The following is a 13,306-nucleotide window of genomic DNA, read 5'->3' as shown; positions in this document are numbered from 1 at the left end:
TATCTAATGTCGAGGTGATGTGTGACGTTACGATGTCTATGGCTTCAGCGGTATCCTGAGGAGACGGGATAGAGTCCGGACTAAACGGAAGCGTTGGTGGATCAGATTCAGCCAGGCTGATGCCCAGCGTGTGTTTATCAATGGGTGACCATTACATAAGCATCGAGATGGAGCCGACATCATAGGTTCATAGATCATGACAGTTATTAGCCAGGTTTGTATTCTGCTCAAGGATTCCTTGGCAGTACAGGGTATGCGTTATAATGTTCAAGACCTTAACGCTTTACTGGGTTCTGAAAGCACATAGCAAATACATGTATTTAGCATTTGAATACCCCCCCCCCCAACCCTTCCTCCCTCCTTCTTGGCAACGCTAAAAGCGGTGACTAGTTGGGTACTACGGGATTTTTCACCGATATGCAAAACACACACACACACAGCTCTGCACGAACACTAATAGACGGTGATTAATTTAAACTGACGCAAGAAAAAAATGAAGGCGTCTTTTGCAGTCGCAAACTAGTTCTCACGGCGGTAACAGGCGCATGTGTCTCGACTAATTAGAAATATTGAGGAAAATTATACGGTTTCATACAAACCGCTATGTGGATTTTGAATAAATAACAATTAAAATGATGGTAAGTCTTGAATCATTTTAGATTGATATTTAATGAAACGTAATGCCCAAAAGGACATTCAAAACAAAAATGTATTTATTATTTTATTCAAACCGGTCGCGAATAAATATTTCGTTTCATTCATTAAGCTACATGTTCAGTATTTTCGTAAACACAGGAGAAACATGAAATTACACGTTTTTATTATTATTATTTAGAGGGGTGAACGAGCTTAGAGGGCTCGTGGAAGGGTTCGGCGAGTAAAGTGACCCATAGGCACAGCCCACTGAGTTTCTCGCCGGATCTTCTCAGCGGGTCGCGTTTCCGATCCGGTGGTAGATTCTGCGAAGTGCTGCTCTTGCTAGGGCCAGTATTAGCAACGCCTCCTGGTATGAGCCCCGAGAGCTCATCTTCACGTTAGGGTTACACTGATATAGTCTCTCAAGGTTATCAGCTTAGGAAGACGCGAAAAAAAAGATCTCAAGGTTTACATAGTAAACGGAGCATCAGCATCAATAACGTAATTGCCACCAACCACCACGAGACATGAGTTCTAACCACAAAGGCTGCCCCACCCCACAAACCAAAGCGAATTACTGCTTCACGACGGAGCACCTACCCGTTTTGTAAGGTCGCGCGAGTAGGTGCAACTATCCTGCCTATTTACGCAAAGTATTCATGCCCAATCGTGTTTGCCGGTTCGAAGTATCAAGCCTTTTAACATTATTTTGTTAAATTTAATTTTCGATCTCAAATTTCAAGGTAAAATACAAGTGGTGGTGACTTTTGTGCTGAGATATTTGGACTCGGGTGACATTTTCCGAACAACGCTATAAAGTATCGCAAGGAAACAGATCTTGCAAACAGATTAACTGAGAATAAACTCATAAACTAAATAAGCTTCATATTCTGCCGTGAAGCAGTAATGCGTTTCGGTTTGAAGCGTGGGGCAGCCGTTGTATTGTAAAAACGGAGACCTTAAAACTCATTTTTTTTTTTTATTGCTTAGATGGGTGGACGAGCGCACAGCCTACCTGGTGTTAAGTGGTTACTGGAGCCCATAGACACCTACAACGTAAATGCGCCACCCACCTTGAGATATAAGTTCTAAGGTCTCAGTATAGTTACATCGGCTGCACCACCCTTCAAACCCAAACGCATTACTGCTTCACGGCAGAAATAGGCGGGGTGGTGGGTCAAGAGGTCCTACCACCAGTGATTACGTAAATTATAATTTTGCGGGTTTGATTTTTATTCCGTCTAATCTCTGGAACGGCTGCACCGATTTTGACGGGACTTTCACTGATAGGTAGCTGATGATATAAGGAGTAACTTAGGCTACTTTTTAGATTAGCTTCGCCCCGCGGCGTCACCCGCAGTTATTGTCGTACCGCGCGCAACATGGCGGGACTCGCCTATCATCAATAAAATTTAATGTTTCCGAAGCGAAGCGAAGGCGGGTCGCTAGTAATAAATAAGCCTTGAATCTATCTACGAATCTCGAAAATTTAATAAATTATCTAATCTTAGGTCATTCGTTTCAGAACACGTTCGGTAAAGTTGTGGTAATATTGGCACTGTCAGCTCAGACGAGGACGCAGACCGCATTACAATCACCGTGCCCTGAGGTCTTCCAATACGACACGACTATCCAACATCCAAACCGATGGTACGGCGCAGTGAACCTAACCAGTAAATTCACTCTCCAATCCCTTTGGCTAAATATAGAGCTGGATAAAGATTCAAAAACACTTAAGGTTACCTTTTTTTTAAGTTTTTATTTATTAATTATTAAATACTTTTTTTATTTTTGTACTAGCTGACCCGGCAGACATCGTAGTGCCTAAACCTAAACCTTTGTATAACATAAACTTAAAACAAACAAAAGGAATCCGTCCGACGGGGGGGGACACATCAAAGGAAAAACAAAATTGTTATTTTTATGTAATTCCGAGCATTTTCATATTTATCTACCTTTTAAACCTTGTCTGCGCTTCCGCAAATAATTCAAGACCAAACTTAGCCAAATCGGTCCAGCCGTTCTTGAGTTTTAGCGAGACTAACGAACAGCAATTCATTTTTATATATATAGATAGATAGTTTTCAAATAATAATAGTAACCCTTTGGAAATATATCCTCCGCAGGAATAGTGATGAGTTATATTAATTTTATCGAATCCCTTTTTATGAATAATATTTAGTAATAAACAGTTGTCGTCTTGTCTAATTATAACCGTCGTTTTAATAGTGAATAGGTTCAGGTCGCAAATTTAATCATTAAAAACTTTTAAATAGTAAAAACCGTAGTAATTTGATATTTAAATAAATTTCCTTATTTCTTAAAAAAAAAAAAAAAACATCAGACTATAGTTTACGTTTAGTGCTTGCTTGATCAGCGACCGATGTCCGAAGGTTGCGCTTTCGATTTTATAATTAATATATATTATTATATATTAACACGGCCCGTTTGTAGAATTTTACTAAACAGGTCCTATGACTCTATCTATACTAATATTATAAAGAGGAAAGATTTGTTTGTTTGTTTGTTTCGAATAGGCTCCGAAACTACTGGACCGATTTGAAAAATTCTTTTTCCATTAGAAGCCGACATTGTCCCTGATGAACATAGGTTACTTTTTTTTTTTTTGGTTTCATGTGTGTTTTAATGTTTCCGAAGCGAAGCGAGGGCGGGTCGCTAGTGCTATATATTTATGCTTGCTACGATTGCGATTTAATCATAGAATGAATTGTTTGATTTGATATTCTAAATGCGGTTTATAATATAGGAATTATGTTAAAAAATCATAACTAATAAAGATAATAAAAACCGAAAAACATATTATGGTGACTTGGTGGTGCAGTAATTAGCGCCCCTGACTGTTATGCCGAGGGTCGTCGGTTCGATTCCCGCATTGGACAAACATTCGTGTGATGAACAAATTTATTTGCTCTTTGTCTGTATATTTATTATCTATATATATATATATATATATATATATATATATATATATATATATATATATATATATATATATATATATGTATTTAAACGTATATAAGTATGTTTGTCTCTGGTAGCCATGACACAGCTAATCCTAATTTGGGGTCGAATAACCGTGCGTGATTTGTTGTCAGTTATTTATTTATTTACATAAAATAACTTTATCTCTACATATCCATTCGAAGAATAATCTATATATATATATAAATGAATTGCTGTTCGTTAGTCTCGCTAAAACTCGAGAACGGCTGGACCGATTTGGCTAATTTTGGTTTTGTATTATTTGTGGAAGTCCAGAGAAGGTTTAAAAGGTAAATAAATATGAAAATACTCGGAATTAAATAAAAATAACAATTTTGTTTTTCCTTTGATGTGTCCCCCGTCGGACGGATTCCTTTTGTTTGTTTTAACTTTATTTTATATAAAAGTTTAAGTCTTTTATCTATCGATTGAGGCACTACGAAGTCTGCCGGGTCAGCTAGTAATAAAAAAATAATAAAACATAATAACTACTTTCCAGAATTGTCTCGGCAACGTAACACAATACAACTCAGTCGAGTACAACATTGAGAAGCCTGACTTCGTGATAAAACCTGGTGAAGTCGTAAAAGTTCAGTTTTATGTTGATTACGAAGATGCGAAGCGCGTACCCACGGTCGCGTCTATGAGATTTAATGGGCGAATTATATGCGGTAAACCAATATTTAGTTTCGACAAAGCTTATTCTCAAAGATATTCGAAGTACGGAATCGACATGCGAGGATGCCCTTATAAACCGGGCTCTGTGGAATCTAGTGAGGAATCTATGGGGAATTCAACGGTCGACATGAAAGAACCAACTGGCAACACTAGTGCAGTTTCAAATAGAATGTGAGCGGATTTATGTGTATTATAATTATAATAAATAATAAAATAGTTGTAGTTGTAGTCGTCGTGGCCTAAAGGATAAGACCTCTGGTGCATTCGCGTTGAGCGATGCACCGGTGTTCGAATCTCAGGCGGGTACCAATTTTTCTAATGAAATACGTACTCAACAAATGTACACGATTGACTTCCACGTTGAAGGAATAAACATCGTGTATAAAAATCAAACCCACAAAAATTATAATTTGCGTAATTACTGGTGGTAGGACCTCTTGTGAGTCCGCGCAGGTATGTATCACCACCCTGCCTATTTCTGCCGTGAAGCAGTAATGCGCTTCGGTGTGAAGGGTGGGGCTTATATCTCAACTTTATATGTCAAGGTGGGTGGAGCATTTACGTTGTAGATGTCTATGGGCTCCATTTAACACCAGGTGGACTGTGAGCTCGTCCACCAGTCTAAGCAATAAAAAAAAGTTTCATTTGATTCCACAATCATTTGATAAAATTTAACTAATTTGATATTTAATAATTATATTACTAGGAAACCATAATTAATCTATTACTCATGCGATTTAATCTCCATCTAATTAGGGTAGAAGCCTCATCCAAAGGATTCCATTTTTCTCTATCTTTAGCAGTGGTCATCCAGTCTCTTCCTGCTTTGAATACAATCTTGTCCTGCCACTTGTCTGGTCCTTTCTATTTAGTCTACTCTTCCATTATTGGTGAATCTCTTTATTTTTCCCATTAATGAAATAACACTTTTTTAAACATAATATTATTATCCGCAACACGCTTCGTCAGATTATAGAAACAGACTTATCAGCAACATGCTTCGTCAAAAAGTACAATACTTACTTTTAGCTACAAGCGTCGTCATAAAGTAAGTATTGTACCTTCCATTTAGTGGTGTTAATTGCCCATCGATTGTCACCGTATCTCCCAACATGGCCAGCCCATCACCATTTTGATACTTTGAAAGGAGTGTAGAGCGTCTCTTACCTTTAAGTGTATCACTCGTAGATGTAAATATTACTTTTTTTACTCGGAGTAGACGAAGACAGAATGCGATGGTAAGTACGAAAGTCCTTATGGAGGTGGTCACGAACCTCGGATATAAAGATCACGACTGAAGGAGAATTACTTGAACAAAAATTTACTAGCATGCGTTATATACATATATGAGCATGAGGCAGTGAAGCGGTAAGATTCGAAATTTGAAGGAACAATCCTTCGATATCCTAAAAGTTCACTGGGTTTGTTTTTGTTAATCAAATAATTTGAAGAGATAAAAATAATGGAACGGATTGTCTGAAAAGCTAAAATGTGACTGTCATTTTTGCAAGTGCCCAGGGCGGCAAATTTTATAGGACGGCAAAATTTGGGAAGTAAAAAATTTTGTTTTAGTCTTTTCAAGAACACTCAATATAATTAATTAATTCTACTAATTAATAATTTTCTTTTTAGTTGATAATTCAAAAAATTCAATTCACCCATTATTTGTGAATTATAAATATGGCACTTTTGGTAAAAATTAATATAGTAATCAAAATGATTTAATTTATTTCCTTCGAGATTTAAAATAATAATCGATTTTTCTATTTTCTATAATAATTAAAGAAATTTAATTAGTTTTTTTCTCCGTGGCATTATGTGTTTTCTATGGCTAAATACCGTGAGCATTCGTGACGCACATCCCATGATGTATTTAATTCTGCCCAATTTCAGACCTGCGCTAAATAATTTAGAAAGAATTGCTTGAAATCATTTTCAGTTGCCTAATCATAACAGCTTTAGATTGTCGACTGATTTAATAAAACGCCCAAAACCATCTTTAGGTTCCCAGTGACTGGCGAATAGCAAAAAAAAACCATTGTGGGAAATAAACGAAGTTATACTCTTTCCACAGACCAGACAGCACCGTGGAGGATCTTTTGACTGGTGGTCGACTCTCCTTCGTTTTGCCCACATCGATAAATAACTACAGCAACAACAGCATTTACGTAAGTTCAACGCTTTTTGTTTTACCAAAGTGTACTAATAAGGTCAACTGCCAATGCCGTTCCCAAGCCAAGAGGAGGGTTGAGTTGGAGTTCGACCTTTCCACCGTAAAACAGTCAACGCCGAATGTCTGGCGGCGGTTAATTAGCCGGACCCAAATAAGGCTTCAGCGGCCTCGAAGAACTGAATCTCTTCTTAAAGCACTGCCGTGGAAGGACGCGGGTCCCTACCATCTGTATTTCCCAAGAAAGCCTCATGAGGCCACGACTTTCAGCATTGAAGATTAGGAGGACTAATGAGGTCGAACTTGCGACCAAAACGTTGGCTGAACTCGCAACCAACAGGTTAGCCGTACCTATAGCATACAGGTGGTAGGACCTCTTGTGAGTCCGCGCGGGTAGGTCTGCCTATTTCTGTCGTGAAGCAGTAATGCATGTTTGAAAGGTGGGGCGCAGCCGTTGTAACTATACTTGAGACCTTAGAACTTATATCTCAAGATGGATGATGGCATTTACGTTGTAGATGTCTATGGGCTCTAGTAATCACTCAACACCAGGTGGGCTGTGAGCTCGTCCACCTCCAAATAATAAAAAAATAAAACTTAGTAGACTAAAAATATTGCTAATCTTTTACCGATTACTGATGACCGATCGATTAATAAACAGATGATTTGATCGTTCCAGACTCGTTGCGGCAAAGCGCATCCTCAAAAACCTTTAGTCATCGGAGCCAAGACCGAGCAGGGTCAGTGGCCTTGGCAAGTGGCGGTGATGAGAACAATAGAAAAACTAGGAAGGGTACGTAACTACGCAATGAAACTTCGTTTAAAATCCTAAACAAAACATATTTTCTTTAAAATTCGATGAAACGAAAAAGCGACACTAAAAGGACAAATTATGGTAATCCTCTTTCTTCATAGCTCAACGTCAGTATGAATTTGCGTCCACCTAGTTGGATGGCTATCGAGAACTAAGCTCGTCATGTCAATTGACAAAACCATAAACAGACCCTTTTATGAGCTGAAAACAATAATATTTATTAAATATGCAGCATAAGAAAAACACAACTATATACATAAGTACAATTTTCTACACTGTTTGTCAACCAATTTTCTTTTTTTAATATTCATTGCGAGTTTGACGAGGTTTGATGTTAATTAAGGTTTTAAACTTTTGGAAGCCGCCGAATTTGTTTTCTTAAAAATTTCTGCGGCGAAATGTATTGATTGCCATTTAAAAAATAAATCGGTTGTCTGTAAAGTCGGTTTACTGACGATAGTTGAACGTGACCACGTCATAAGAAAATACTGATGGAATGGTTTCATTTTTCAAAGGAAAATTTTAATTTTATTTGATAGATATTTTGTATGGATATAGAGAAGGAGGTAAATGGAAATCACTATTGAACTGATCAAGTTATCAAGTATAAATACAACTCATCGCTCACTCAAGTAGGAGAGAGACAGATGTCGAACGCCGCCGAACGCGGAGGCCGATTGTGCCTCTTTGTCGCTCGTTGCGTGCTCTCGCTTGCACTTCAAACCTTACATGGAACGCCTCAGAGCGAGTTAACGCCGCATGAGTCATGTTTTTTCGTGCCTGCAGCCGGCTCCATCGAATTATAAGACGTTGTCACGTCAAAAATTAAATGCACACTGAACTAATCTATACTAATATATAAATCTACAGTGGTTTTTACGGATGTTCCGTTATAACTACTGACCTATGCATACGATTGACTTGAAACTTGGTATCCATGTAGAAAACACATGTACTTAATGGATAGACTAATATTTATATGAGTGTTGGACTCCCTAATAATAATGACAATAAATAATAATGTTAATTTTAAATGCCTAGCGAAGCGGGCGAGTACGGCTAGTATTGAATATTATTATGTATATTCAAACTGTAAGTTTGATGGAGCTTTTCTTTTTGTGCACAGAACTTGAACGTAAAGTACCAGTGTAGCGGCACATTGATCTCAACGAGGCACGTCATCACAGGAGCTCACTGTGTTACTGTAGCCGGAAAAATAGTTGACATAGACGATTTTATACTTCGCGCTGGATGGAACTTGCTGGATCTACAAGAAAAGCCTGAAGTGCAGACATTCTCCGTAAGTTTAATCAGTTCGGATTGTGGGTCCAACGTGACCCATAATCAAACCGATTGACCAGTTAGATGAATAAAAGAGAATTAGTTAATTGCCTTAGAATTCAGGTCGCCATTGCTGCAGAATCTTAGGAGCAGAGCCTAGTCACTGCTTTGAATCTGTTTTTATTTTTATTAATTGCTTTAGAATGCGGCCAATGATGGTCATCAGCGCTGCAGAGTCTCAGGGCGTAGCCACTGCTCACGGCTGATAACTCTCCATATATTTTGTCCGCAGAAAGATGTATCATAACGTTCAGGAACGTTTCGGGTGACAGATACATACTCTACTACGATGGCGGCGGTGCGATTTTAAAGTAGATGACGCTAACAAATCTCTCAGAACTTCTCAAAGTCCTTCTCATATTGCATATAGCGGTATTGAACACAGTGAAAAGAATTACGTCCATAGACCTCGAAGTAGTAGTAGAGATCACTGGCAGTCCGAATGGCTTTCTGTGTTTACGGATGAAACATGATGAACAATGACAAAGATTCGTTGCTTTCGTGAACTCGAACAACTTTTGCCAAAGACGTACGGTCATCAGGCCCTGTTTAAGATTATCTGTATTACGATAGCCCACAATATAAACTTTTTGAGTTTTTTCTGCATTCTTCTTCATCTTCTTCCTAGCATTTTGCCGGTCTAGTGCCAAGGTCCGCTTTGATAGATCTTCGGCATCCTTCTGGGTGAAGTTATTCTCTTCTATATTCGCCTCTACCACGCCAAAGCAGCAGTATTTCTTGGGACTACCGCGTTTTGTCTTATCTACATTGCAGTACGCAATTTCCTTCAACATTTCGTCGATGATTATCGTGTACGCTGCCAAAAATGATAACTAAGGATTGAAAGTTACAATTCTTATCGCAGATAAGTGCCAAACAAATAACAGTTCACCCGGATTTCGAGTACCAGACGTTCAAAAACGACTTGAGTATCCTCGCGGCCGAGGATCGACTGATATACTCGACGTGGGTGCAACCCGCCTGCATCTGGTCGGGAGACGAGTCAACAAGTAAAGTTGGGACGGTAATAATTTGATTAGCTTAATATTTTTCCACCGAACCGCTTTTTTATTTTTAATAATGAAATTGTGGGTAGACTTAATTTTGGGTACAAGGTACTTTTGTACTGGCGGTAGGACCTCTTGTGAGTCCGCGTGGGTAGGTACCACTGCCCTGCCTATTTCTGCCGTGAAGCAGTAATGCGCTTCGATTTGAAGGGTGGGGCAGCTGTTCTAACTATACTTGAGACCTGAGGACTTATATCTCAAGGTGGGTGGCGCATTTACGTTGTAGATGTCTATGGGCTCCAGTAATCACTCAACACCAGGTGGGCTGTGAGCTCGTCCACCCATCTGAGCAATAAAAAAAAAGACAAGGAACGCGTGATGATGAATGGTCACAGTCGCTTTTAGACGTCAGCAAAGCCCAGCCAATCCACTGCCTACCGCATTCAGTTAAATAAAATTTTAAATTAAATATATTGAATGCTTGAGTTTTAATAACTAAATCCTGAAAATATTAAAACGGCCGTTCGAGTTTAACTATCACTATCCTTAAAACCTTTCGAAAAGTAAAATGAAGATTATCATCAATTCTGATTGGCTCATACGACTCACCACGCGTTAAAATTCGGAACTTGGCACAAAACCCAAGTTGGCCATCATCCTACCCGCTGCTGTGGGTAACTTATAATATTTCTTCATAGATCGCTGGCTGGGGCTACGATGTGACAGGAAAGCATCATAAAGAATTAACGACGATCGAAATGATCGAGGTGGACCAGAACTCCTGCCTTCGGTCTCACGATCCGTCATACAGCGCGTACTTTTCAGACAAGATTTACTGCGCTAAGCATGTCAACGGTAAGCATGTAACTACAATCGATGTCGATTTTGTTAATTTCAAGCAGATTACAAACCGTCGCCTTTGTTACACTAATTATGTCGGTTTATGCTTCCCATTTAAATTTGGAACTAGTCTTGGCCTAAAGGACAAGACTCCCACGGTGCATTCGTATCTTGCAATGCATCCATCGGTGTTCGAATGCCGCAGGCGGGTAACAATGTTTGTAATGAAATACGTACTTAACAAATGTACACGATTGACTTGGTACACGGCGAAGGAATAACACCATAAAAATTAAAATCGCAAAATTATAATTAGCGTAATTACTGGTGGTAGGACCTCTTGTCAGTCTGCACGGGTAGATACCACCACCCTGTCTATTTCTGCCGTGAAACAATAATACGTTCCGGTTTGAAGGGTGGGGCAGTTGTTGTACTATTAAAACTAAGACCTTAGAACTCATATCTCAAGTTAAATGGCGGCATTTTCGTCTATGGGCTCCAGTAACCACTTAAATAAACAAACAACTTTCAATACAACTATATAATCTTTAGGAATATTATAATATATTATTTCATATTATGTTATTGATTATCATTTGCCAGACAGATTTACTTTTAATCAGACTTATTATTACAAATACACCTTAGTGTGAAAACACGGTAGGAATCAATTATAGTATAACGTAGCATTGATATTTAAAGATGTGAAAAGAGGCGGTTCAACTATCCAACTACCGCTAATAACGGCGCGTTGCAAATCTAAATTCTTACCCCTGATGTTGTCATCCGACTATCATCCGAAGTATCGAGGTATACTAGCTTCCCTCGAGTTTCTAAAATCTCAGTATTTTATGGTTACCACTACAGATTCTGGACACAAGTTAGTAGTGGAAAAATACCAAAAAAAACACGGCCATATTTAAAAGGTCTCATCTCTGAACAAAGCCCACTGAGTTTCTCGCCGGATCTTCTCAGTGGGTCGCGTTTCCGGTGGTAGATTCTGCGAAGCACGGCTCTTGCTAGGGTTCGTGTTAGCAACGTCATTAGGTTTAAGCCCCGTGAGCTCACCTACTAGTTAAGGTTAAGCCTCTCAAGGCTCTCAGATTAGGTAGGAAAAAAAAATCTGAACAACATTCTAACCGATAATCAGATCGTGAATTCATTGTCCATTGCAAAATACACGTTAATCTTTACTACAGTACAGTGCATTTTCGTCTAATGAGTCAGTTTCGAGCTGCGAATCTTTTTCAAATATCGAGTCACGACGAGTCCCGACCTCACAGGAAACTCACGAAGCAGAGGACGTGTGTGTTCCAGGCACTAGTAACTGCCACAAAGACAGCGGGGGCGGCATGATGGTCCGAGTGAGGAACAAATGGTACCTGCGCGGCGTGCTCTCGTTCTACTACTCGCCCGAGCTGCAGCACGCCTGTCAGAGTCACGCCCTATTCACGGACGTCGCCAAGCACCTGCCCTGGATCAAACAGCACGTCTACGACTACGTGTAACATGCAAACGTATAAATAAAGCAGAGCTTCGAAACGTCTTTATTACTTTTCATTATTCTGTATTTAACTAGTACTTACAATCATTAATCAGGACATTACACGTGTAGCCCGAGTTTCCACGCTACAGATTTTTATACGTATGCAAAAAGTGTGCACGTTAAGCCAAAAACTTACCTTACCTTAAATAGACAGTTAAATCAGCCCAAAACAAATGAAAATGATGACGAAATAAAACGCATTACATTTAAAATAAAAAAAATTGAACACGTATGTCTTTTTTCAGATTTTAAGATCCAGTTTTAGATCACAGCTCCAAACACGGTCGCCGCACGACCGAATTAGTGTAAACAATGCTTAGTGAAAGTCATAAATTTCACCTACTGACAAGTATAGCAATGCGTATAGGTAGCTTGCGTGCGTACTTACGAATATGTAAGCTAACAAAAACGTCTTGGGTCATTTTGACCCAACCCCCCATGACGCCGGGTTCAAGATATGTAATATATGTATTGAATGTAATGTGTGCGTATGTTGTAATGGAACATTTTCGATGAAATATTTAGGAAATCCTCACATTGGCCTAGCGGATAATTCTGTCTGAGCCTACTCTATTCTACTGTCTACCAAACTCACACAATTTTGGCAGCGATCGGAACAAAGATCGGCCAGCGAAACGGACTCTTGCGGATTCAACTAATATCTGGGGTAGGACCTATTGTGTGTCCGCGCGGGTAGGTACTACCGCCCTGCCTATTTCTGCCGTGAAGCAGTAATGCGTTTGAAGTTGGTTTGGTCTGAAGGCTAGGGCAGCCGTTACTGAGATTTTAGAACTTACATCTCAAGGTGGGTGGCGCATTTACGTTGTAGATGTCTATGGGCTCCAGTAACCAATTAACACCAGTTGGGCTATAACCTCGTAGACCCATCTAAGCAAAAAAAAAAAAACTTTTAAAACAACACAGACTAACCCGGGCACTGCGATTCCGTACTTAGCCAACGATGCGATCGGGTATATTATGGATACTGTAACAACTTTTGGGTGTGCATTCTTCCCTAGCTCAATGCACCCAGACTTTGGTAGCCGCACACCCGATTCTCGATTGTTCATTATAATGGCTATCCTACCCTCAAAATCGGCACAAGCGACTGCATCGCGGCACGAATACGCAAAACAGTGATAACTACATATAAAAGATCAACTGGAATAGATCGCTTAAGGCGTTTAAAATCTCCCTTTGTCGCAAACATTTTTATTGTTATAATTTTTACTAAACTATTGAATTTATTTATGACGATCCAGAAAAAAAAT

General features: G+C 39.2%; 1 protein-coding gene across 1 annotated transcript; it reads left to right on the top strand.

Annotated features, from left to right (window-relative positions):
* The first annotated feature begins 412 nt into the window (after nt 1–412).
* Nucleotides 413–12,035, top strand: LOC101746529 (serine protease 42). Its single transcript, XM_004928899.3, has 9 exons — nt 413–638; nt 2,162–2,374; nt 4,139–4,488; nt 6,392–6,485; nt 7,167–7,280; nt 8,428–8,601; nt 9,508–9,666; nt 10,348–10,504; nt 11,807–12,035. Exons 1-9 carry the CDS (start codon nt 633–635, stop codon nt 11,995–11,997), a joined length of 1,458 nt encoding a protein of 485 aa, XP_004928956.2. The 5' UTR covers nt 413–632; the 3' UTR covers nt 11,998–12,035.
* Nucleotides 12,036–13,306: the final 1,271 nt, after the last annotated feature.

This window comes from Bombyx mori, chromosome 16 (genome assembly GCF_030269925.1).
Source record: "Bombyx mori chromosome 16, ASM3026992v2".
In the NCBI taxonomy this organism is placed as follows: domain Eukaryota; kingdom Metazoa; phylum Arthropoda; class Insecta; order Lepidoptera; family Bombycidae; genus Bombyx; species Bombyx mori.
This window is presented reverse-complemented; position numbering and strand designations above follow the sequence as displayed.